The sequence below is a fragment of the Solea senegalensis genome, linkage group LG9 (genome assembly GCF_019176455.1).
Source record: "Solea senegalensis isolate Sse05_10M linkage group LG9, IFAPA_SoseM_1, whole genome shotgun sequence".
Classification (NCBI taxonomy): domain Eukaryota; kingdom Metazoa; phylum Chordata; class Actinopteri; order Pleuronectiformes; family Soleidae; genus Solea; species Solea senegalensis.
In genome coordinates, this window is record NC_058029.1 from 10,221,495 (window position 1) to 10,244,656 (window position 23,162).

At 40.8% G+C, this 23,162-nt stretch overlaps 2 protein-coding genes across 4 annotated transcripts; one reads left to right on the plus strand and one right to left on the minus strand.

The window, feature by feature from the left end:
* Positions 1–119: 119 nt before the first annotated feature.
* wdtc1 (WD and tetratricopeptide repeats 1) lies at positions 120–9,663 on the minus strand. Its single transcript, XM_044034723.1, has 16 exons — positions 9,529–9,663; positions 8,875–8,972; positions 8,305–8,388; positions 7,816–7,862; positions 7,399–7,510; positions 6,370–6,557; positions 5,608–5,790; positions 5,397–5,491; positions 5,164–5,279; positions 4,987–5,062; positions 4,785–4,881; positions 4,504–4,674; positions 4,177–4,412; positions 3,841–4,009; positions 3,121–3,313; positions 120–2,672 (listed from the first exon to the last, which is right to left on the minus strand). The coding sequence occupies exons 2-16, from the start codon at positions 8,938–8,940 to the stop codon at positions 2,475–2,477; spliced, it is 2,031 nt and encodes a 676-aa protein (XP_043890658.1). The 5' UTR covers positions 8,941–8,972; positions 9,529–9,663; the 3' UTR covers positions 120–2,474.
* Positions 9,664–11,170: 1,507 nt separating this feature from the next.
* Positions 11,171–22,562, plus strand: cep85 (centrosomal protein 85). Of its 3 annotated transcripts, XM_044033337.1 has the most exons (14): positions 11,171–11,285; positions 13,038–13,097; positions 13,218–13,349; positions 16,370–17,163; positions 18,414–18,544; positions 18,682–18,799; positions 18,901–19,086; positions 19,605–19,757; positions 19,869–20,023; positions 20,165–20,282; positions 20,983–21,033; positions 21,118–21,225; positions 21,320–21,563; positions 21,744–22,562. In XM_044033337.1, exons 2-14 carry the CDS (start codon positions 13,058–13,060, stop codon positions 21,911–21,913), a joined length of 2,400 nt encoding a protein of 799 aa, XP_043889272.1. In that variant the 5' UTR covers positions 11,171–11,285; positions 13,038–13,057; the 3' UTR covers positions 21,914–22,562. The 3 variants fall into 3 exon arrangements, with proteins under 3 accessions (XP_043889272.1, XP_043889271.1, XP_043889273.1); XM_044033336.1 differs by lacking the exon at positions 11,171–11,285 and having other exon boundaries at positions 11,524–13,097; XM_044033338.1 differs by lacking the exons at positions 11,171–11,285; positions 13,038–13,097; positions 13,218–13,349 and adding an exon at positions 15,450–15,674.
* Positions 22,563–23,162: the final 600 nt, after the last annotated feature.

A 23,162-nucleotide genomic window follows, 5' to 3' on the forward strand; every position in this document is an offset into this window, starting at 1 on the left:
ACATCCTCACCCACGGTACATAGTTAGCACTGTCTCAGAGACTGAGACAGTGCTGAGACTGTTGCACAAGTGTTACAATAAAAGAAAGACAAACAAAAGTGCAAGAATAGAGACGGTAATGTTGTCGGTGTTTCATTGTTTACTTTGTTTGCAACAAAGGTCATCATGGGAAGAAAAACAGAATACAAACAAAACAAATGTCATGAACAGAGTTAAATGAAAACTTAGTGTTGTGCATATTATTGTTGAGCCATTTGTTAACATTAACCCCCTTTTGAGGTCAGTAAGATGTGCTGGTTTGTTCTTTGAGCCATAAATGGAAAAGCTGTGTTGTTTTTCTTAATGCCCAGAGAAGCAGAACTGAACAGTTGACTGCAGCAGAGGACTAGAGCGAGAGCCACATGTCAGTATATACAGTATACAGTATGTATGAATGACAACACCCTCTCTGAACATAAGGACGTATCAGTGATCATCAAAATTCATGGTCAAGTTGGTAAAAAATAAAACACAGTAACGTTAAATCAGAATGATTATGCTATCACTGTCTGAAAAATATGTAAAAATTTTGCTTGCGTTGAAAAGAGAGCATTGTTGGTTTAAAACATCTAATATTCATCTCACTCTATTTGGCTTTTTAGCACTGAATGCAGAAAATTATTATTAAAATCGGCCCTGCATTTTCCATATGAGGATGACCTTCTTGTCTTGGCCTTTTCCCAACTTCTCATTGGGGTGGAGTATGAGTAACATACACGACCACTGCAGCACTTTCCCCATGTCTTTCTCTAAGGCTGCATTTAGTGGTAGAAGAATGTTAACTATCAGCATGTTGTGTGTGCTGGGACTGAAGGAGCATTCTACCTTTATGACATTTTGCACTCTTTCGTCTCTTTGTAAGGATTTAACAACTGGCATACTACACGGTTAGGACCATTTACTTCACTACATTGTGATGCCGTACCCTTTCGGATCGTGCCAGATCCAAAAATACTCGACTCTGGTTGTCATTAGATCAGGGAACAAGCCCCCAAACCCTCACCTTTGTTAATGTGAGCCTTAACATAGGTAAACAGGTTATTCTTAGCAGCAGCACCCTGCACGGATCTGAAGAACATACTTGCTGCTTCCCCTGCACCTTTACCAGCAAAAACTCAGTCCTGCAGTAAAACCTCACAGGAACAGCAATCAATTTCTGACTGTATTACAGGAACTTAATATCATACTTAATTGTCAGCGATTACACCTATTCGAGTGAGATAGTTCCATATACTATCTATTAACCAATTACGTTTAATAAGTGTATGTTTTGGCACTTGGTGGACAATGGACTGATTTCTGCAACAGAGCCTTTTACTATTTTGTCAAGAAAATCATATTTTATAGTGTTTTACTGACATTAGTAAATATCAAGAGTTACAGAAACATTAGATCAAATTAGAAAAATCACTGAAAAGAGGAATCACACTAATTTATACTGTATACTGTACCACATAATTAGCATGTGTCCCACATACACCCAACACAAGTTTCACACTGACATTTCATGCCAGATAACACAATCACTCAACAATCAACGGGACATTTTAAACAAATAAACTGTATCCGATTCTTTTACAAACAGTTTTCTGTTTATATTGTCTTCCTCCTGACAATAATCTATAGTGGTAAAAACTAAAAGGGTACAGTAAAACAGTGATGCTTCAGTGAAATGGAGAAAACAAACATTAATCCTTGGCTGCTGAAACAATAGACAACCTTTGGCAGAAGATTTATCTGATAGTTACAAACTTAAATAAAGCTTGTAAATACTTTTTATTGGGGCAACGTTCACAGCCATGAGATTCTAATTCATTCTGTAACTGCAACAGAAAATATGATCACGTCCAACTCAGAATCAGTGACTTGGGTCTGCAGCCTTTCTGAGATGAGCGGGCACTGCAACTTTAAGCTCCAACACAAGGAGCAGACAGGAGATGTAACAAAGCACTGTCCTCTGGTTTGTGATGTGAACCTCTATGGAGGATTCTGCGACTGTGTGGCCACAATGACCTGAAAATTAGGTCGCCTGACCACGGGCTTCTTCTTCTACATGCAGCGTGTCTCTCCAACATAAACCTGAGCAGGGATAAGTACTGAACTACTCCTTCTGCAAGAGAAACTGGGAGTGGTGTGGAAGGTGCTCTCCTCAATGTCTGCCCTGACCTCCACAGAAGGGAGGAGAGGCTGAGGTGTTGTTGGTGCTTTAGAGGTGCAAGATGTGTGTGTCGTCTCCACCCCTCCATGAATTTCCTCTTCCCAAAGTGGTCTCCACTGGTCCTGTTACAGGACAGTGGAGGACGATGCATAGTTCAGAAATGTGACATGACATTCGATCGATGTTTCTGTCATAGAGTGGGGGCAGGATAAAGATTCAAACTGGAGCTGGGAGAGCGCTTCGCTTTCTACGCTTGTTCTGCAGAATGGCAGTTTGCTTAACTTGGTCGACATTGAACTTGTCCCTCTGAGCTGTCTTCGTCATCCGAGCCTTCTGGCCCAACGCCACGCAGGCCTGTGATGCGATAGCCCATGTTGAGCAGCATGACCTCCAGTGGATCCGCGTTCATACGTCGTTGATTCGCCTGAGCAGCGCCCTCCATGTCGTCCACTACCCGTACGTTGTCACACTCAGTCTATAAATTGAGAAAGGAAAAATTCAGACAGACAACGCTGTGTTTCCACTGAACAGTTCACTTCAGTTCAACACGCCACAGCACAGTTTGGAAGGGTCAACCGTGATCTGTCTTTAATTTCCCCTGCAAGGTGTAAATAATGTGACATCATACCAGCACGACACATTGTCACTCACCAATAAACTGAATAAAGAAGACTGCGACACAGTAAACACTGCTGTGCACCGACACTTTACATTAAAAAAGAAACGTAATGGCTTTTAATTCGTTCTCTATCATATTGCACAGTATACTTAAGCATATTTTGTGTTTTTCCCATTCCTCTCACACTGTCACACAGAAAATGCAATTCTCTGTCGAACTTTAGGTGCAGGATCACTGAGTATCCCAAAGTACTTGCACCATTAGGTGGAAACAGGGCTTAAAACAAAGATTATCAAAAGCTCACCACTGGTCTGGGGTTCCATAATCGAACAACAGGGTCGATACCACTTGTAGCCAGGAAGCAGTAGCTGGGGTGGGGCTGGAGGCAGTTGACTATGGACTCATCCCCCTGCAGGATCCTCACCAGATTAGTGGTCTCCTTTTCCCAGATGAAGAAGGAGCCGTCGTCTGAGCCACTCACGATGTACTGCCCTTTGCTGTAGTGAAAAGGACAGTATTCAGCCCTGCCTGACAAGAAACGTTTTTGGAGAATGTCATTTTTACAGGGAACTAGAGGTTTTCTTTATCATTGAAGTTATCTCACAAACACTTTTTGCATGTGTTGTGTACCCTTGAGTGGAAATTTTTCTTTGTGTATCATCTCGAGTACCAGTTTCTAGCTGGATACTGTGTGGTATTTGTGTAATGTAGTGTAGTATTTGACACATTAAACAATAGTTAGATGGGTTTTTTGGATGGATTTAAAAAATTCACATTAACGTCAATTTGCAGTGGTCTGCAGTAGGGAAGGTTCCACAATATTTTTTAAATATAATTTAGGTAATTACAAAATTTAATTTAGTAATTTTAGTATTTTGTATGCACAGAACATATTATAGTAACCTGATTTATAAATAAAAGCTACCCTCTCATTGTGAATTTTTATGGTCCCCTGCCTTTAACTACTGTGGCCATGACTGCCCCCTAGTGAGGCCTCTGCAGGTTGACAATGACATCTCCTGACCTTCCAAAGAAGTTGGCCTCCTTGATATCAGTGGTGGTGTTGCAGTGACCACAGTATCTGTGCTTGTAGTCAAAGCTGCGCTCTCTCAGCACCAACTCATCTTCAGGGATCGACTCTTTCCGACTGAACGAGTGGAATCGAATGGAGCTATTGGACTTCTTATCTTCAGCTAATGAAAAATGGAAATCAGACTCATTACCACTAAATTCACATTCACTCAAACACACACAACAAATAAATAAGGAGTTTGATGTCAGTACATTGCGATAAAGACACAGCACTTGAATTAGCATTTGTTTCAGCTTGTACTTGTTTGTCTTTTCATACGCGTGATACCTGATTCAGTCTTGGTGAACAGAGCAGCTTTGATATCTTTATCTAAGGCGTCACAGGCGCTGCTGTGCGCCTGCTCTGGAAACTTTCCTCTGAAGTCATCCAAACACTCCAGAGCCTCAGTCACGTACTTCAACTCAAACAGACACCGTGCCAGTCTGAAATGAGCTTTCAGGTGGCCGGGGTTTAGAGTTAGAGCCTTCAGACAATCCCTGAGAGCATCGTAATGGTCTCCATCCCTGTGAATCAAAGATGTAAACAAAACACTCAATCACTTTCTTAGCCTTCAGGAAAATATGACGCGTCTCTCTGCAGCACAATGGGACATACCACTTGCGTTTCATGTAGGCTGCAGCCCGGTTTCCATACAGCATGGCATTGCAGTTGGCCTTCTCAATGCCTAAACTGTACAGCTGGATGGCCCGTGTCCACTGCTGCTGTGCAAATGCATCATTAGCTTGTTGCTTTATCTTCTCCAAGTGGGGAGGAAGCTCAGTAGAACTAAATCAAAGACATTAAGAAAAAGACATTTAGAAAAAGACATTTCAACCAAAGCGGAAACTATCAGTCAGTCTGTCCAAGCAGCAACTGTCAAGGGGGAATACAGCTACCTTGAGTGCATCTTGCTTCCGGCAAAATGAATATGGCTGGTTGGCAAGTGGAGTCCATTGGAGACGCCATTGGTTGTCTTTCCATTCTGCGTGTCACCTGGAAAGCCAAAGATTCAGAAACGATCAATACACCTATAGATATCAGACTCCGTGTACTCCATCTCTATGTGGCAATCTCTTTCTTTAGGCCGCACAGACTGACCTGTTGATGACTGGAACTTTTTTGGAAGCAAGAATGTATATGGCCTCTGTTTAAATGTTAAGTCAAATAGGTACACCTAGAAGAAGCATAAAAATAAACAAATAAAACAAACGATGACAACAATGACCAAGCATAGATTCCCCCTCACCAGTCCTTGTTTGCTCTGGGAAGAATTACCTGTTCCCCACCCATGTTAACAAGCAGCTCTGTGCCATCTGGACTGAAGGTGACATAGGTGGCCACCAGGACCCGTAGGCGGTTATTGTAGTCTGGGAGTTTAACTGGTAGGTGACCTGGAAAACACATAATGCAAACACATTCTTAACAGTCACTTTCCTGTGCTGATGTCTTTATCATATAATGACAATCCAAGCATTCACATTCTATAAATTTGCTCCCAGACAATTCACCTGCAACATAATACTGCCCTGCTCCGTCTGGGATGGGCTTCTGTCTTTCACAGAATGTGTGCACAGCTGCCGATGTGCTCTGACTCATAGATTTCCTGTGTAAGGACCACAACAATTTGGTTAAAACGTAGAAAGAAGGACACACCACATTTCAGTGGTTGTTGAGTAATTATTAGCATAGAGTGACACAAAATAAAATACTTTATCGAACCTGTAGTTGTGAATCATCCTGATGTCGTAGAGGCGCACAAAGGGACCATTGGCTCCCACTGCCAGGTAGTTGTTGTCTCGTGGGTTGACAGCCAAACACTTGGCCTCAACCAGCTGACCACAAAACTCTGTCAGGTCAATCAGCACCTCAGAGCGTTTACTGCTCTCCCGCAGGTCATATTGTCTATAGCAAACACATTACAAAATTACACATGGGACATTTCATGATTGTCAAACTAATGATTTAAAGCTCCAGTGCGTAACTACTGGAGTAATTACTCAAATACTACCAGCTCCTCTCAATGATGTATGCCTGGGTAATCTATAGCACCACCTGCACACCTTTACCGCTCCACTACACAGCTGCTAATGTTTATCTCATCAAACTGCTGAACAGCCAGTTCTTTAGTAGAAAAATCCACTCCTGAAACTTTTCATGTGATGGGAGCTTCTTAGCATTTTCAGCCAAACTACAGTCGTTTGTAGCCAGGTGACGCTTTACATGCTCTATGTTGCTGTTCTTCAGCCACATCTTCCTCAGTAGTGACATACAACAAATCACTTCCTGTGTGCAGCATCATGTCACCAGCCGACATGAGATTCAAAGCACCCCACAGAAACACAGAGATAGCCACGTGGAGCTGATATAGGATCAATCAGCATTGCTCGAAACCATTTGGCAATGGCATGAATTTAACAGACATTGATTTTTATTTTTAAGTAATACGGCAGCTTGAAAGAATTGAAATCTTTGCCTTCTAACCTGATGATGCCATCCTCTGCAGCACTCCAGAAGGTGTTGGGCCACATGGGTGCTGTGGCGATGCGTTTTACTCTGTTGGTATGATCCGAAAACATATGGATGGTTTCCTTCACTGTCAGGTCATGTACATGGACCTTTGTGTCAGCTGCACCTGTTATCAAAATCCTGTCTCCAGAGTGAGGGAGGAACTGTGTGGAGAAAAAGACCAGAATTACCCAGCGAGTACAAAACAAAACTTCTAGTGATTGCATATACGTTTCTTACAACAACCAAAAATAGTGGCATTGACAAGTCCAGTCTACTAATATTCCTATTTCAAAACTATAGATTTAAGTCTCACAAATGGCTTTAGATACCACCTCCCTATCATGTTAGAACACGCTCCAGCCAATATTTGACCTCATTCCAAGACTTTCTCTCAAAAAACATCAGTGGTATGCCCTTGTGGCAATTTCTGTGTAAAAAAAGGAAAACACCACCATGCCTTTGGCAGCTTTAGCACAGCACAACTTGTACATAGATGGCTTTTTCTACTGAACCGGTCACTCATGAACTTGTCAACAGTGCCACCTTATGTGCAGGAAGTGAATTGTTTTGTTAGAGACTTGAGAAAATATGAGCTAGAGCCAAATGAGCAACTTTTGTACAGGACATCCAGAATGTGAAATACACTAATGTTACAAAGTAGAAGAATTAAGTCTTAAGAAGTTTTTTTAATGCTCAAGGATCTGGGCAGCTCTCACATGAAAGGGAGGCTGTTCCACGGCTGAGGAGCAGCCACAGAAAAGGCTCCATCTTCCTGGTTTTAGCTGAGATCTAGGCACATGAAAGAGCAGCTGGTCAGCTGACCTCAGAGCTCTGCATGGAATGTGTGGCTTCAAAAGCCCTGTCACATACACAGGTGCCATGCCATTGAGATATTTAAAAGCAATAATAAAGCAAGTAATAAAATGTTAAAATTAATCCTGAGCCAGTGTAAAGAGGTCAGAAGAGGAGCGAAATGTCTTTTTTGCGTTCAGTCCTTCTTACCTTCACAGAGAAGATATTTGCTGCATGACCGGTGTGCATAGTCGTAAGCTTCTTGTGTTTGAATGGATCCCAAATGATGGCATGTTGATCATCGGAGCCCGAGGCCAGTAGACTGGATAAACAACAAGTCAAACAAGACAAGTATAAGCACCTCACAACCTTATTAAACTATTAAATTATTAAGCTGTAAAACATTTAACAGCAGCAAGGTGTCAAGAGTGTCAAATGCTGTAGCAGTGAAACAAGACAGGTCTGTATTCTTAAGGTAAATGTCTGTGCAAAACACATTGACAGATAAGACACTAATTTGATTTTGAAACACCCCAGCCCTAAAAGGTTTCCACTATACATTCAGTTACAGTATGTACAAAATGGGGATTATAAATTAAACAGGAGGTACAAGTTGCAAAGACTTACTCTCCACGTTCATTCCACTCCAAACAGTTCACACAGCCTGTATGACCCTGTCAAGACAGACAGTAAGAACAGTCAGGTGAAGGTATAAAAATATAAGTATTACACCCACCGGCCACTTTACAAAGTACACCTGTTTAAATGCTTGTAAACTCAAACATTTAATCCGCCAATGAGTCACATGTTACCAAAGCAATGCATTTAGGCATCCAGACAAAACTGTTAATCAGTTTTTCCCAAACCTCAAAATAATCATGTTCTCTCAGTCTTGTTTCGCCCACAAACCAAATTTAATCAGTTTCAATTATTTATTTGTTATATGGCAAACAATCCAGAAAATATTCACAATTAAGAAACAAGAAAAACAAAAATATCAGAAAAAAAAACCCCACTCAAACTGATGAATTGATTATCAAAAGAAAATTAGTAAACAATTAATAATAGATTATAAAATTACTTGTTGCAACCCTATCACACACACTTGTTACACACCTGGAGCTCAGCCTCTAGTCCAAGTCTCTTGATGAAGGGGTCAGTCACATGATAGAATCTTTGGAAGCCAGACGCTTTTGAGTCCTGAAGACATGAATCCAATGCTATTAGACTCTTGTACATTTGTTGGGCCATATCAGTGAGACCTTCAATACATTTGTGATATCAACCACAGTTCCTCTCCATCACCTAACATCAGAAATGTGTTGTCAAATTTACCAAATTTAGATACCAACATTTTAAATCAAATTTTGGTATCAGTCAGTGAGCCAATAAGCATGCAGCATGCTGTGTGACTAAGATATAGCAGTGGTTGTGATTGGCTGAGACTGAGTTAATTTCCCAAAGGAGATGCGAGTGTGAGTAACTGTATCTGTGTTGTCTTTAAAAGGCTGGTGCTTATTTATTGTATGGATGAATATTGAGAAGATCTAAAGTGATGCAACAACTTCGATTAAACACTTGACAGTGCATGGAATAGATGTTAGAGCAGTATCAAAGTTAAGATCAATACCGAGCTTAACCTTTCAGGACCATTACTTGTGTAACACATAATATCTATTTACTCACCTTGATCTGCCTGTGCAGAATTTCTCTGGTGATGTTGACAGTAGTCATGGTTTCACCACTGAGCATTGATCAGGATCTGGGCAGAAGGTTTCAGGAGTCTGTGGAAGGTGACATTTAGGCTGTATTTCTTAGCTGTACAGATGTTAAAACTTTGAGGCATGGTGAATAACACAGGCTGGACTCAGATGTGACGTTGGTTTACAGACAGAGTGAATGTTAAAACTACTTAATTCAGATGACATTGGACTTCTTGGACTCATTAAGGTTATTTAAATGCAGCTGATCCACACGCATGCCATATAACGTGTATATCCTGCAGTTGGTAAACAAACTTAGCTCACAACAGTGCCAAACACTCCGCTTGACCCTGTTAGCAGTGAACTGGCTAATGTTAGCTATGCAGCTCTATTATTATAATCAGCGGGGGTGTGTGTCGTATCACATTAGCAATTATTCAAACGTTTAGGCAAACGTTAACCTGCAGAAATTGCTAGCCACCTGTGCACGGGGCCTTAAGGAGTCCGGTCATTTACAAAGTAGCTGGCGTTAGCGTATTTGCGTTATCTGGGCTAGCTAAAACAAAACGTCCACACCGTGCAACGTCTACATTTGCAACACTTTTATAATAATCCACGAGTGCTACACAAATCTCACCGCTTTCCTTGAACTAAAAAGGCCTCTGTCAGGAGATGTCCATTTATTAAACGTAATCAATCACACTCTGTGTGAGTTTGTTGACAGGATTCTCGCCCTCCCTGACGTGAACACAACCCTCCTGCTGCTCACGCAACTTTGTTCTGCTTGCTAAAACACAATAATACTTCCGCTCCCTTTCACAATAAAGCATGCCTTCAATCTGTGTGACGGCTCGAAGAGTTGACCTCAGCATTCACTAATAAATAATACAAAACAATAGAAATATATAAACAATAATAAAACAACTAAACAACGAAGTAAGGAAGAATTTGCAATGCAAATGATAGTTTGGGATAGTCTAGGAAAAGATGAATGTTTTTGTGTCTGTAGAGAAAATGCAGTGAGTGGCAAGAGGAGTGGGAGCATTCTGCAGCATTCTGTTAGAAATAAGTGGCTTTCAGTTAGATTAATGAGAATGCATGAGGTAAATAGACTGAGATTGGGGGCATTTTGTATCAGCCAACTAAAATGATTCGAAAACACAATCTGCTGAAGTGTATTACTTGAAGAAGACACAAATGACAGCAATTTGACAACTTTCCACATTCTGATCAACTGTGCTGCTTACAGACCATGTGGTTAATTAGAATGAGGAATCAAGTGAGACAATCAGTTTGTAGTGCTTGTGTAAGAGAATGAAGAATGCTTATTTTGCAAAAGTCACCACACTAAAGAGAATGATCTAAAGTGTAAAAAATATTTTTAAAAACTTGTAGCAAGTGGAGGGTGTGAATATAAATTGAATGGGATCAGTCAAACTGCTGCACATGAACAGGTTATTTCTGAATGTACGTTTTGCACTGAAGGAGAATATTACATGGCTACAAACAGTCTGAATTAATGCATAATAGATTTATATTTTTTTATAGGATATTTCATTATTGCAGGTCCCAGTGTGGAGAAACATTATTCCTTGTCATCACCAGCATTACAAGGTATGTTTTGCAATAATTTTTTTTAACACATATTGGACAATACGCATTATTGCAACAGACACTGCAATTTGTGCTTCATGGATTGCAAAATAAACAAATAAATGATATGTCACGGTATGACGGAGTTTAGGTTTCACACAAATGTTTTTCTACAACAAACTGATGTCAGTTGCATTTGTGGCATTTTCACTCCTTTTTCGTGTCATAAACAGCTGATCCGTACCTTATATGCCAACTTCAGATACATGTTTTTTACATGTATCCTCACAAAACCTCAAATATCTATTTGATGAACTTTAATAAGTATGAGTTAAAATTACTCTAACACTTCTGAACCCTTGTAAATCTTATTGCTTAGGTGATTCTTGGTTTGTTTGTTTTATGTTACTCTCGTGATTTTTGGTCATATGGCACAGTGGTCCTGATCATCTGTTTGTAACATGAACAGCAATGTTAAAATAAAAAGTAAGCTGCTGTGTTTTTTTGTGGCTATTTTAGTTTTCTCAGTAACAACTGAGACTGCAATGACCCACAGTTGAAAAAAAATAAAAAATTAAATAATCAAATGTTTTTAGGCCTTCGTCAGTGTTGACTTGAACGGGCGGTGCTGTAATAATAAACAAGCGCCCACTGTGTCTTGGACGTTGTCTACCAGTGCAGTCAGAGGATCAGTAAGCTAGCGGAACAACAGGAGCAGCAACGGATGGTACTGATTCGGCGCCAGTTACCAGCCTGACACTGAGATTTGTGACTACGTTTTGAGTTTAGGTGACACTTGAGGTAAAGTAAATATTTATTTCAGACACCTTGACTACAGCAATGTAAACACGAAAGCTTTACGGTTTTTTTCCACGTGAATGTTCACTCAGGTAGCTAAGCAAACGACATTAGCTAGTTGTTAGCTATCGCGTTAGACGGAAACAGATTTGTCAAGGATTCGCTAAATGATTAACGGTGCAGTGCATCGTAGCGCCAATGTGAACCGCGTGAAGATAAAACAACTAAGACGTTGTTTCTACTTTAAAGTAGAATCAGTTGAAATCAACTGAATTCGGTTTAGCTGCCATCGTGCATGTTTGGTAAATTCAATTTAGCGATTAGTCACGTCTAGCTGACTTTGCTTTCTTCGGCCAGTTACGCGTTAGCGGGGCATTTCCTTAATTAGTTGGTAAAGAGGATTAGTATAACAAGGGGACTGCGCCATTTATCCATCTGCTGTGCTTATACTGCCTGCTACAGATTGTGTATAACGTGCAGTAGCTTCGCAGGGATGAATGTGTTTGTGTAACTGATTATGTAACGTTAGGAGATGCGATGTGCTCACCGTGTTATTTTTGTTGGTACCCAGAAAAGACTGAGGAGTTTGTTGTTCTGGAACGTTTACTGGCAGACGTGTTTGGTAAAGCAGCATATCAGTCAGTAGGTAACAGCTGTTGTCTTACGCCACCAACATTAAGGTAATGGTATGTAGTCGCTGTGCAGGAGAGGAACTTGGAGTTTTCTCTGTCTATAATTTATCATCATAATTTGAAGGACTTGTTTGTCTGTAAATCGTATATCTGCTGAACGAGTAACTTGACAGTCTTCAAACGTGGCAAGTGACTTACTAAGGGCACCAGTGTGTGCAGTGCTGACTTTGACATTGTTTGGATAAGAATAAGAAATGCATGGGTACGGGTGCTGTTTTACTAGTGGTGCTTTTTGTGTTGTCAACAGCTAACCCAACCCTAACCCAAATGTGTTGTTAACAGCTTAATACTTTTACTAAGATGAAAAAAAAAGACAATCAGACTGATATCGGTATATGTAGATTCTCATGATTTGGATATCAGTATCAGATAAGAAAAAGTGGTTTCAAGCCAACCCCTCATAGTATCCATGGTAGAACATTTGTTCTACTTTGCGATATTGTGATAGTAAGATGGCTCTGGAAACTTGTGAAGCCCACCTATCTGCAGTGAGTGAGAGGCACTGTGATTGCTTGAAGCTAATTTAACAGGATTTTACTCTTTGGCTTCAACAGCGTACTAACCTCCTCAATCCTGTGTTGTTCATTACAGAAAATGGCCGTGGTTCTTCAGCTTTATATTCACCAAAACTCTTGTGCTGTTATGGGGTTGTAAATGCGTGTCCTTAAAAGTCTTTTGGTCTGCCTGGATTGTTTTTCTTCCTTTTATCTTCTCAAATGCTTTCTGGGGCAATGATGATTTGCCAAGTTGTTTCTCATATTACTTGTACTCTCTGATGTGTAGGTCACCTCAGTCTAGCAGTGTCTGCATATTCTTTTTTGTTTGTTCATCACCTTTTCTTCTCTCTCATTTCTTCGATGCAGTGAAACTACTATTTTTTTTTCACACATTACAATCTCTCTCTCTCTCTCTCTCTCTCTCTCACCTATTGTTTGATACCATCAGAGGTCCACGATAGTATTAAGACAATTTTGTTCGTTCTTCATTGGGAATCTTCTTATTAACATGTGATTCAAAACTATCATTCTATTTATGCTAATCTTTTTTTTCCTATCTGTGTCAGGTGACATTGCTTTGTATGGAATGACAACCTCACAGAGATATATTGAATCCAAACTTGCAGGTTAGTTGGTACTCTGCTGTGAAAATGTATGAACTGTGTCCCAGTGCAGTGTTGATATTCTGATATTGATATTCTTCTTTGTTGCTATCTTCCTGTTTCACATATTTAAATATACATTAGCTCGGTTTGCTGACATGGAGTGGCAAACACCAGCTGTGTCAGAGAAGTTCCAAAGCCGCTTTGGCCGTCGGCCTGGGACATCGGACAGTGGGGACACGGGTCTTGGCACTTCAGCATCTGACAGCACAGAAGGTGAGGACTTTTGTTTGTTGATCCCTTGCCTGTAATTTGTATTGTGTCTGTGACAATGTTATCAAATGTCTGTGTCTGTCAGTCGTTGAGTCCCATCAACTCACAGTTAGTGCTTTAATGGTGGTTAAGGTGTTTTCTGCAATAATGTGATCCATTGTTGTTTGTCATCTACACTTAAAGCAAAAGCAGAGAACACTAGTAATTTACAAAGTAGTGAGGAGGCACACATGATCCTCAGGTTAACCCCATAGACAGTGTTTTTATTTGTGTTGTAACTTTGGTTATTTATAGTCACCAAGATGTCCACGATGGACAATCTGTGATTGGGAGATTCGCAGAGGTAGATTAAAGTCCTTGGCAGAAATGCCCCCAAGGCTCAGCTGCACTGCTCTGGTTTAAATGTCTAATTAGGAGGATGGACTGTTACCAGGACTGGAAAAGTAAATAGAAACAGGACCCATGCCTGTGTTGTGATATGTGACATGAAACAACACCATTATCATTGTTTTTGAATGGGACTATTCCACTGAGTTGGTGTGTATTAACTGTATTGACAGTGAATGGAAAAAGTAATAGAGACACAGATCAGAATTGTCCCATGTAATAGTTGACCATCTGTAATGGGTGGTCCGTTGTACAACAGGAAAAACTATAAAATCAAAAATAATAGACTGAACAAACTATCAGAAGAGAACTAACACTGTACAATGTTATCTTGACAAAGCTGGTGTTTATGCCTGGGCTGCCATTTGGAAACTTTCCATAACAACTGCTAAAAGGTCTCTGTTTTTTTATCCATTACACCTTGTTACTGTTCATTTTTATTACATTTATTTATTTACATCCCACAGTCCTGAGGAGGCCTTTTACTAATTTAAACATCTTAAATATTCTCAACTCTTCTTACTGATAATGTCCTGGGTCTTTGTCATTGTTTTCCATATTTATTCTGAACAGTGGAGCATCAGCATGTCATTTAATAGGATGTTGTGCAAGTGTTAGCCAGATGACAGATGTACTGTGTACACCTCCAAATAAACTAATACAGCATAGGTACTTTGATACTTAGGTACCTTCTTTATCATAATGGTTGAGTAATTTCTGTTATGCCGAGTCATCAGCCCTAAACCTCTCCAAACACTTAAGGGACACGGTCATTAATTTCAGTATTTAGTAGTTTGCATTTTCTGAGTAAAACCTGTTTTTTTAGTAATCTATTTAGTGTTATTCTTTTCTCTTCCAGCAATCAGGTTTTGTAAAATTTCTACAAGGGTTGAGGCATTCAAACAAATATGATGATGATATAAGACACTGTACTTGAAATTATTGGGTTTCCGTTATTTTGTTCAACCCATATATTTTTTACATTGTGTGTTTTGTGGCCTCTGGAGAAATTTCGGTTATAGCAGCTGTCTTGATGTAAGAATGAATGTAACTATGTCTTCAAGGCTCCACTTGTTAATAATACTACGCTGGTGCTGCTACATCTCTGTCCAAGCACTTAAAATGACAGCGGTGCTTGGCAACATAACAATTAACCCAAATTTAGCCACAGTAATGATCTGTTGTAGATAATACTATATAGTATACTTAAGGTTAACATTTAAATTAAACTGCTTTATAAGACCAGACTGTAAAAAAATATAAACCAAATTAACTTTTAAAGCTGTACGTAATTGTTGTCTTATGTTGGCTGGTATGTCTGTTCAGCAAACGTCTTGCATAATATAAAGAAGTTTAGACTTGTTCTTGGTAGTAATGAAATGGAGAAGTCTTCAGGGTTCTATTATACCTTAGGTTTTACATTCCAGAAAGTGTGACGTTGATTCCATAATTTCCTTATTACTGTATATCATCTCTCTGTGCATGCGTAATTTCCTTTTAAATTATGTGAACATGGCAAAAAATATCATATTCACTTGTTGACTTTGGATGTACACATGTGTGATGTGTGTTAGTGTGGGAGGAGGCAAGGTGCTTAAATAAGCGGCACCCACAGATCACTCTGTAACTTGAGAGGTGGGCTATAAATACCCCTAACCTTTCCTGTGTACGCCTGTTTTTATGTGTTTGGTTTTCAGAGGTTGGTTCAGGCTGGTTTGGGTGTTAGAGGACAATACTGCCTGCTGTGTGGCTGTTGGTCTTAATTCAGACGCTGTTTCGGTTATACCCAGAAATGTTGCAGGGGGACTGTTGTTTTGATCTGAAGCATTCTGCAGCTCAGCTCGCCAAAGTTCATCTTTAGGGAAAAAAATGCCCAAGCTAATAACATGTTGTTCTTGTTCGTGTTCGAGTGAGTGCCGGCTTTCCAGACATCAGCGTCAGGTTTGTGTAACGCTGTTGAAATTATGTAATTTACGCTTGTATCGAGGCTTGTGGAGACTTGTGTGGAGACATCTGTTTGTTGGTCTTAGTAGTGATCTTGAGTTCTTTGTGAGCATAATGTGGTGAGTGCTGAGATTTGCTAATGAATGCATTCAACATTTTTGGGCATGTCTAATTGTGCAGATTGGGTGTGTGCTGTGTACAATACCATGAGTGACAATGGGGTGCTTTTTTAATGGTTTGTTGAGCAAATTATTATAGGAAATTGGTTAAATACTAATGAACAGAAGCACCTTCAATCGGTACTATTGTGTCAGAATGACAGTAAGATAGTTTTACATGTTAACTTAGAGACAAGGCAGGTAACACCAGCTTTATGTGTTCTAAAAGAATAAGAGTGTGTTATATAGTTGGAGCTTTTTCTATGCCTATTGTTAAGTCTATTATGGGCATATTCCCAGGGTTGAGTGAGTTGGAGCCAGTTAATTCTTTCAGTGGTGACATCTCATCATCAAAGTAGGCCACCCATAAACCCTGCTACATTTACTGAACATGACTGAAAATAGAGAACATTGCCTGCAGTAGTGTTCTACATAGCCTGCACAAATTTAACAAGATACATCTGTATGGTGAATTGTGAGAGAGGATTGTGGATTGTAATTTCTAATTTCGTATTTTGCTTTTACTCTTTATAGATTTCTGCAGTTCTAGCAGCAGCCCCTCTTTCCAACCCATTCGCAGTCAGATCCCCATTCCTACTGCACATGTCATGCCATCCACGGCCGGATCCCCGGCCTCTAAGCCCCAGTCATGCGTCCAGGAAGATTGCCTGTCCTCACTTGAGGGTCATAGATCTTCCTCTGGCTCCAGGACTCCAAGTGGCTCCACCTCAAAATCTTCATCTCTTTCCAAGTCAGCATCATCACCCAACTTGGACGCTCAGGACGGTGTGGGAAGCGATCCCGCCAGGCCAAAGCCAGACTGCTTGAGCCGCTACCGCAGCCTTGTCAATGGGCTGGACCACTCGCTTTTCCCCTCTGACCACACACGACTGGATGAGGGCCAGAGGTTTGACACTCCTGCTGTTGAACCAACTCTAAATCAGTCAGCCCTGTTGGGGGGGTTATGCCCTGATGCCAGGCTCCGATTACAGATGAGTGGGTACAGAGACGGCCCAGACTGTGTGTCTGAGGCCTACAGAGGAGGCATGGAGCACAGCTACAAAGTTCTTCCTGAAGCCAGGCCCGGGGTTCCCGGCATGGCAGAAGCCTCTAATCAGAGGGGCAGTCAGCCTGGTGCAGCTGGCCCTGCTGGAGTTTATGCAAGCCCTCTCAGCCTGCAGACACAGGCTCTGCTGAGGGAGCACACAGGCTCCAAGGGTTATGAGCCACTGCGGCAGGACAGATGTAGTGACCTGTCCAGCTGGCAGCAACAACAGCAACATAAGCAGCAACTGGAGAGTTTACGCCTGCAAGTGGAACAAATGCAGGTAAGCATTCATCCAGAACAAAAGACTATACTTCACTAATGCTTAATAAATACAAACCCCGGTGTTGGAGTCTTCTCCTATAAAATCTTTTATAGGAGTGCGCATGTGGGCCAGTTGGTGAACATTGAAATCTGGCAAGAGATTCAGTACATGACACATTACATTACATTACATGTCATTTAGCAGACGCTTTTATCCAAAGCGACTTACAAAAGTGCATTTAAACATTTGGGTACATATAAGTATATGTGTATATATATATACACATATATAGGTTAACACAGGAAAATAGTGTTCCAAAAAACAAAGCCTGAAGGATGCCCAGATGCCGTTTCCTATTTCAAAGCAGGAATTGTCAAATCACTAAGACAAATAAAACACAATCTCAAAATGATTTTGTATTCTGTTAGTTATATTTCAGTACTCATTACTGCCTTCTATGTGTCATCCAGAAGATCTATAAAAGTTCTATTAAAGACTTTGTTGTTTCGCATTTGCAGTCTGTTAAAAGCTGCCAACAGTTGAAAAAACATTGCAGAACCACTCTTTGCTTTTGCAGAAGTGTTTTCAGTGTACATTTCCTGAACAGATGCTGACTGAGTGCCACTCAAGTGTGTGTTGCCACTTCCATGTGCCGTGTGCTAACACACACTGCTGACACCTGTGGTCAGATTTAATTTAGTTTAATTTTGAGTGTTTCTAAAATTTAATTGTGTATTTGATTTAACGTGTTTTGGATTTTGCTGTATCCACTAAGTCACAAAGCCTGAACTATATGAATTCAGTTAAAGTTGTGATGTAAGGGCGGCGTCGTTCTTTCGTTTTTGAGGCTGAATATATTCTTCATAGCTCCAGAATACAGCGGCATTTGGCTGTGTGTTGTGGGTAAAATTACTTAAAATAGTCACTGAGGTGGAATTACACCCTAAAGAAAGAATGGAACTGCTTGATACTCGAGACCTATTTCCCTTTTTTGTTAGCCATTTGAAATTGATAATGTGATCATTTTACCCCCATGGCTGCGTGTGTGCGTGTGTGTGTGTGTGTGTGTGTGTGTTAGTAGTTTGTTGCTATTTTAGTAGTCTGTTGCTATTTACTTGTCTATTACATTTATCACTATTTATATCATACTAGGAGAACGTGATAGGATGACAGCCATGAAGAATCTATATTTATTTCAGTGATAAAATTGCACATGTGTAAATACTCCCCTCAAGTGTCGCATGCTTTTTCTTTCACCTTTGTTTCAGTTAATGAGTGCTGGAGTGGGTCAGCACCCATCGGTGTACTCGAACCCTGTTCACTCCGAGTCTGGCAAATGGGACGCTCTGGTGAAAGCCAGTGAGAGTCTGTTAAAGGAGAAGGAGCTAATCATCGAGAGGCAAGTATTTAAAATACAGTTTTATTCTCAACACTGAATAAAAACACTCATGTGTTTGTCACATAGATCTCTTTCTGGTTGTTTTGACACTGTTGTTGACTGCCTTGTTCGTTTGTGTCGACCTGCTTGTGATGCAGACAAAAGCAGCATATGGCTCAGTTGGAGCATCGCCTGAGGGAAAGCGAGCTACAGGTCCATGGAGCCCTCTTGGGTCGAGGGGCTTCTTACGGGGATATGTGCATGCTAAGGCTACAGGTTTGTGAAAACAGTAATAAAAAGTCTGTTATACTGAGTGCACCTTCACTAATTATATCTAAGAACAGTCCCTGAAATGTTCACACATGGTGGCTTTACAGGAGGCTCAGAGAGAGAACGCCTTCCTGAGAGCGCAGTTTGCCGAGCGCACAGATTGTGTTACCCTGGAGAAAGTGGAGGCGGAGCGCAGACTGGGAGCCGTTGAAGCAGAAACGCGTCGTCTAACTGACAATCTGAAGGAGACCTGTGAGAGACATGCGGAGGAGATGAAGAAACAGGAAGAGAGGGTTTGTGCTTTCCTTTCACCCCCTCCTAAGCATTGCAAGCATATTGCATTGACATGAACAAAAAAAGGGGTTTACAAACCATTCCGTTAGTTTCTATTGTAGGCCAACTAGTAGGTGAAAACTATAGTTCAATTTCTGTGCTTTGTTCATTTTCAGTAGTTTATGAGCTCTCATATCCTGCCACATCAGTTTTAAACAAGCCCTGTTACAGGACATTAAATCATGGCTCAGGAAAGATTTGCAGGAAATCTTCCTCCACCCTCAAGCTCATGATATAAACCCATCTTACATCTTGATGGTCTTTTTTTTATAATGTCTGCATTATTGCCTTAGAACTTCAAAGAAATGTTGAAGGCCTTAATTAGCAATGTTAAAGAGCCTTCCGTCCTAGAAAGATAAATAAGCTTTAACACATTCTTTATTTTCACTGACAAAGATTAATGTCACATGTTTTTACCTCAGGTTGTCTCATTCGCTGTGGCTGTATCACATAATGTCACGCGTACCTGTGTTTGCAGATCCGCAGTCGAGACAAACACATCAACAACCTGAAGAAGAAATGTCAGAAGGAAGCGGAGCTGAAGAGAGAGAACCAGCAGCGCATTGAGACTCTAGAGCGCTATCTGGCTGACTTGCCCACACTGGAGGACTACCAGAACCAGAACAAGCAGGTTTGAATAACTCTACTGATCGATTTCATGCTCTCACTGCCCACTATGATTCATTTGGGCATAGGTGTTAAAATAATCAAATCTGGACATGTGTTCCTTCTTCACTCTCAGCTCCTGGAGGCTGAGCAGCAGGCAGCCCAACTACAGGAGAAAGTAAAAGAGTTGGAGGTCTGTCTAGAGACAACATACTCACAGTTAAAGGAAAAAGACACACAGTTGGACGAGCAGAAACGCAGGGAGAGGGACCTCCTGACCACCATCACTGAGTATGTTCTCTCTCATGCAGTCACATCACCATGTACAATCTTCCCAATAGACATGTTTGTTCTCTTCAGTCTGCGTGCACAAAGAAACGTTAGTTTACTGTGTATAATGTGGCGTGTGTTTTTATTTTCGGTCCTCATCAGTATGCAGCAGCGGGTGCAGCAGGGCCTTGAGGATGGAGCCAGGCTGCCGTCTCTGGATATTGAGAAGCTCAGAGGAGAAAACAACACTTTGAGAGAGGAACAGCAGAGACTCAAGAAGGTCTGTTTTTTATTTAGATGTTTCGGGCATCCTTCTATAAATAATCTCATCTGTTTGCACCTCCTGTTAAATAAAGAGTGAAGTGAAAGTGTTTTAAATGAGGGCTGTAACTGTCTATTGCAGACAAAGGTGACACATGTTGACTAGTGTTGCTCAAACCTCAAATCCAAAGATTTGTATAGAGCAAGAAACCAGGAAATAAAAAAGCAAGCAAAAAATCAGATTAATCAGATTTTTAATTTCTTAGCTGTTTACCACTGCTGGACTGTTTGTTGCAGTGCTAGTTTGATTTACTACATCTAAATTGAAACGCATTGACTGTTAACTCTAGACAAACCGCTGATACAGGAAGTTTTCTTCTAACTGAGAGAAAGTTGTGGTTAAAGCCTGAAGCAGAAATTGTTCATCAAAGAGTAGAATATTTTTTGACTGATTGTTTCCTTTCATTGTTTTTTTCCCCTGTAATGTTTATCATGCTGTACATACTGCTGTGTGTTTCAGCTATACAGGAAACACTATGTTCCCTTGTTGTTCAAAGTTTAAATCCTACAGAAGAAGAAATTATATAATCATAAAATTATGAATTTGAGATGTGACAGAGCTTTGAAATCCAGAAATTTTGTATAATTTACCGACCCAAGACAGCGCACAGCAAACATTTTGTGAATGACCGTGAATTAACAACGTTCTTCTCTTGTAGGTCATTGAGAAACAACATCGAATGATGGAACAGCTTGGCTCCCAAATCCAGGTCTTCATATTTTCACTTTCTCTGCTCTGTTTAAAGTCTCATCTGAACCTCCTGGAGTCATTCTTTGTTGTTTTGTGTTTGCAGGCTTTAGAGGAGCAGCTATCTCAGGAAGAAAACAGCTCCCAGGCTCTCAGAGAAGATGTTTTGGCCAAAGAGCAGAATGTGTTGGAGCTCCACACAGCCATGAAGGAGGTGAGATAAACTCATTCATTAAAATGACCACTTTACTTGGTACAGTATACAGAAAACCTTGTCCCTAACGTTGATGCTGACTCCTGTGTTTCAGGTGTCGGCTCATAACCAAGAACTGATGGAGCAGAATCTGACCCTGCAGGAGCAGATGAGCGATCCAGAGCAGAGGAGCAGTAACCAGGCCTCCTCTGCTCTGCAGCCAGCCGGAGCTCGTCTCACACAGAGGCTTCATTTAGAGATCGCCTCCTGTCTCAGTGACCTGCGCTCCCTGTGCAGCATCCTGACCCAGAGAGCTCAGGGACAAGACCCCAACCTCTCCCTGCTGCTTGGTCTCACATGTAAGCCTATATTACTTCCCTATCAGAAAACGACCATACTATTATGATACTGTTTAAAAAAAAAAGTGCTACATAAATACAGCCTTACTTTCAGTGTAATATGAACATTATGTTAGAGGTGTATTTTTATGGTGTCAGTTCAGTGCACAGCATGAATCAGAATTGTTTGTTTGCTTTCAGCTCCACCACCAGTGGCGGCGGCAGACCAGGACGAGGACTGGATGAGTCCAGAGGTGCTGCAGAAGAAGCTTGTCGAGGCTCAACAGCTCCGTCGAGATGTGGAGGGACTACGCAACGTGATACTGGACCGCTACGCACAGGACATGGGGGAAAACTGCATCACTCAGTAACATTGCGACCCCACCCAGATTGATGATGGAATCTAAAACGAGACTCTGTCTTTCATGCCTAGTTACTGAATGTCAGAAAAAGGACTGGATTTTTTTACTTTCTTAAAATGAGGACAGAGGAAAGCCCAAATGGTTTAGCTCTTACTTCTCTCAAGAGAGAGAACGTGGAATCTCGAGTCTGCCTGTAGCTCAGAACGCTCCCTTCCCCACAGTGACTTCATCTATTTCTGTCCAAGGGCTATCTGAAAATAACTTACCTTTAATACTTGATCCTTTAAAAGCATTGTGTGTGTGTGTTTTTTAATAATGATTGACATGATACGGTTACCAAACAGTCTTATACCTTTTTTGTTTCACATTAGTGGATGACTATTTGTGTAGAGGTCCCATGTGTGTAATTTATTTAAAATCGTGATTTCCCTGCAGAGGGGAATTATCTAAGACATAGTTGACAATCAACTGAACATTTATTAACCTGTGCTTTTAACTGTATTCACAAGGAAATGTTGCTAACATGCCATTATTTAAAATGGTGGACACTGTAACATTAGACTCAGCTGTGAGGCAGAAAAAAGACTTAACAACTGAACTGTTCAATAACCAATTCAGCTTCTTACACCAACAGGCCTAAAGCAGTTTTATTACCAAAGAAAACTCTGGTGGAGGCAGTTGTGCGAGTCTGTGAATGTGTGTGTGAATACTCCTCCGCTGCAGGACTTGTTCTGAATGACAAACCGACATGTGCCTTTCTGTCACGACTGCAGCAAACTCTTCCATTCTGACTTTTCTCTCTGTGTGTCAGCCAGTAGGATAGTCGATACATTCCCTGACTCTGAATGTAGCAGGTAACTGTGTGTGGCCGTGTCCCTGAGCGAGTGAAGGCCCCTACACTGTTTCTCTTTACTAAGTAGATAAAAAAGAAGTTGAATTTAAAAACTCGTGAGTCTGGGGTGATCCCTGTAGAATCTGCTCTGTGTAGATGAAATACTTTGCAGTAGACTGTACATTTCAGGTGACAGTGGCTTTACAGTGTGTTGATGTGTATGACTGAGAAGAACCAGTATTAATCTTCAGTATTATTTATTTTCTTTTGTTTGCATTGACAACTCGGTGTGAAAGTGTTTTGGGTCTTCCTAATATGTTGCTATAATGTTGTGCTAATGTTTGAGCAAACCTGGCAGTTTAAAGGTTCCATGAAGTGGCTTTTTAAAATGTGGTGTTTCATATGTGATGGGCCACAGTTTGGCAG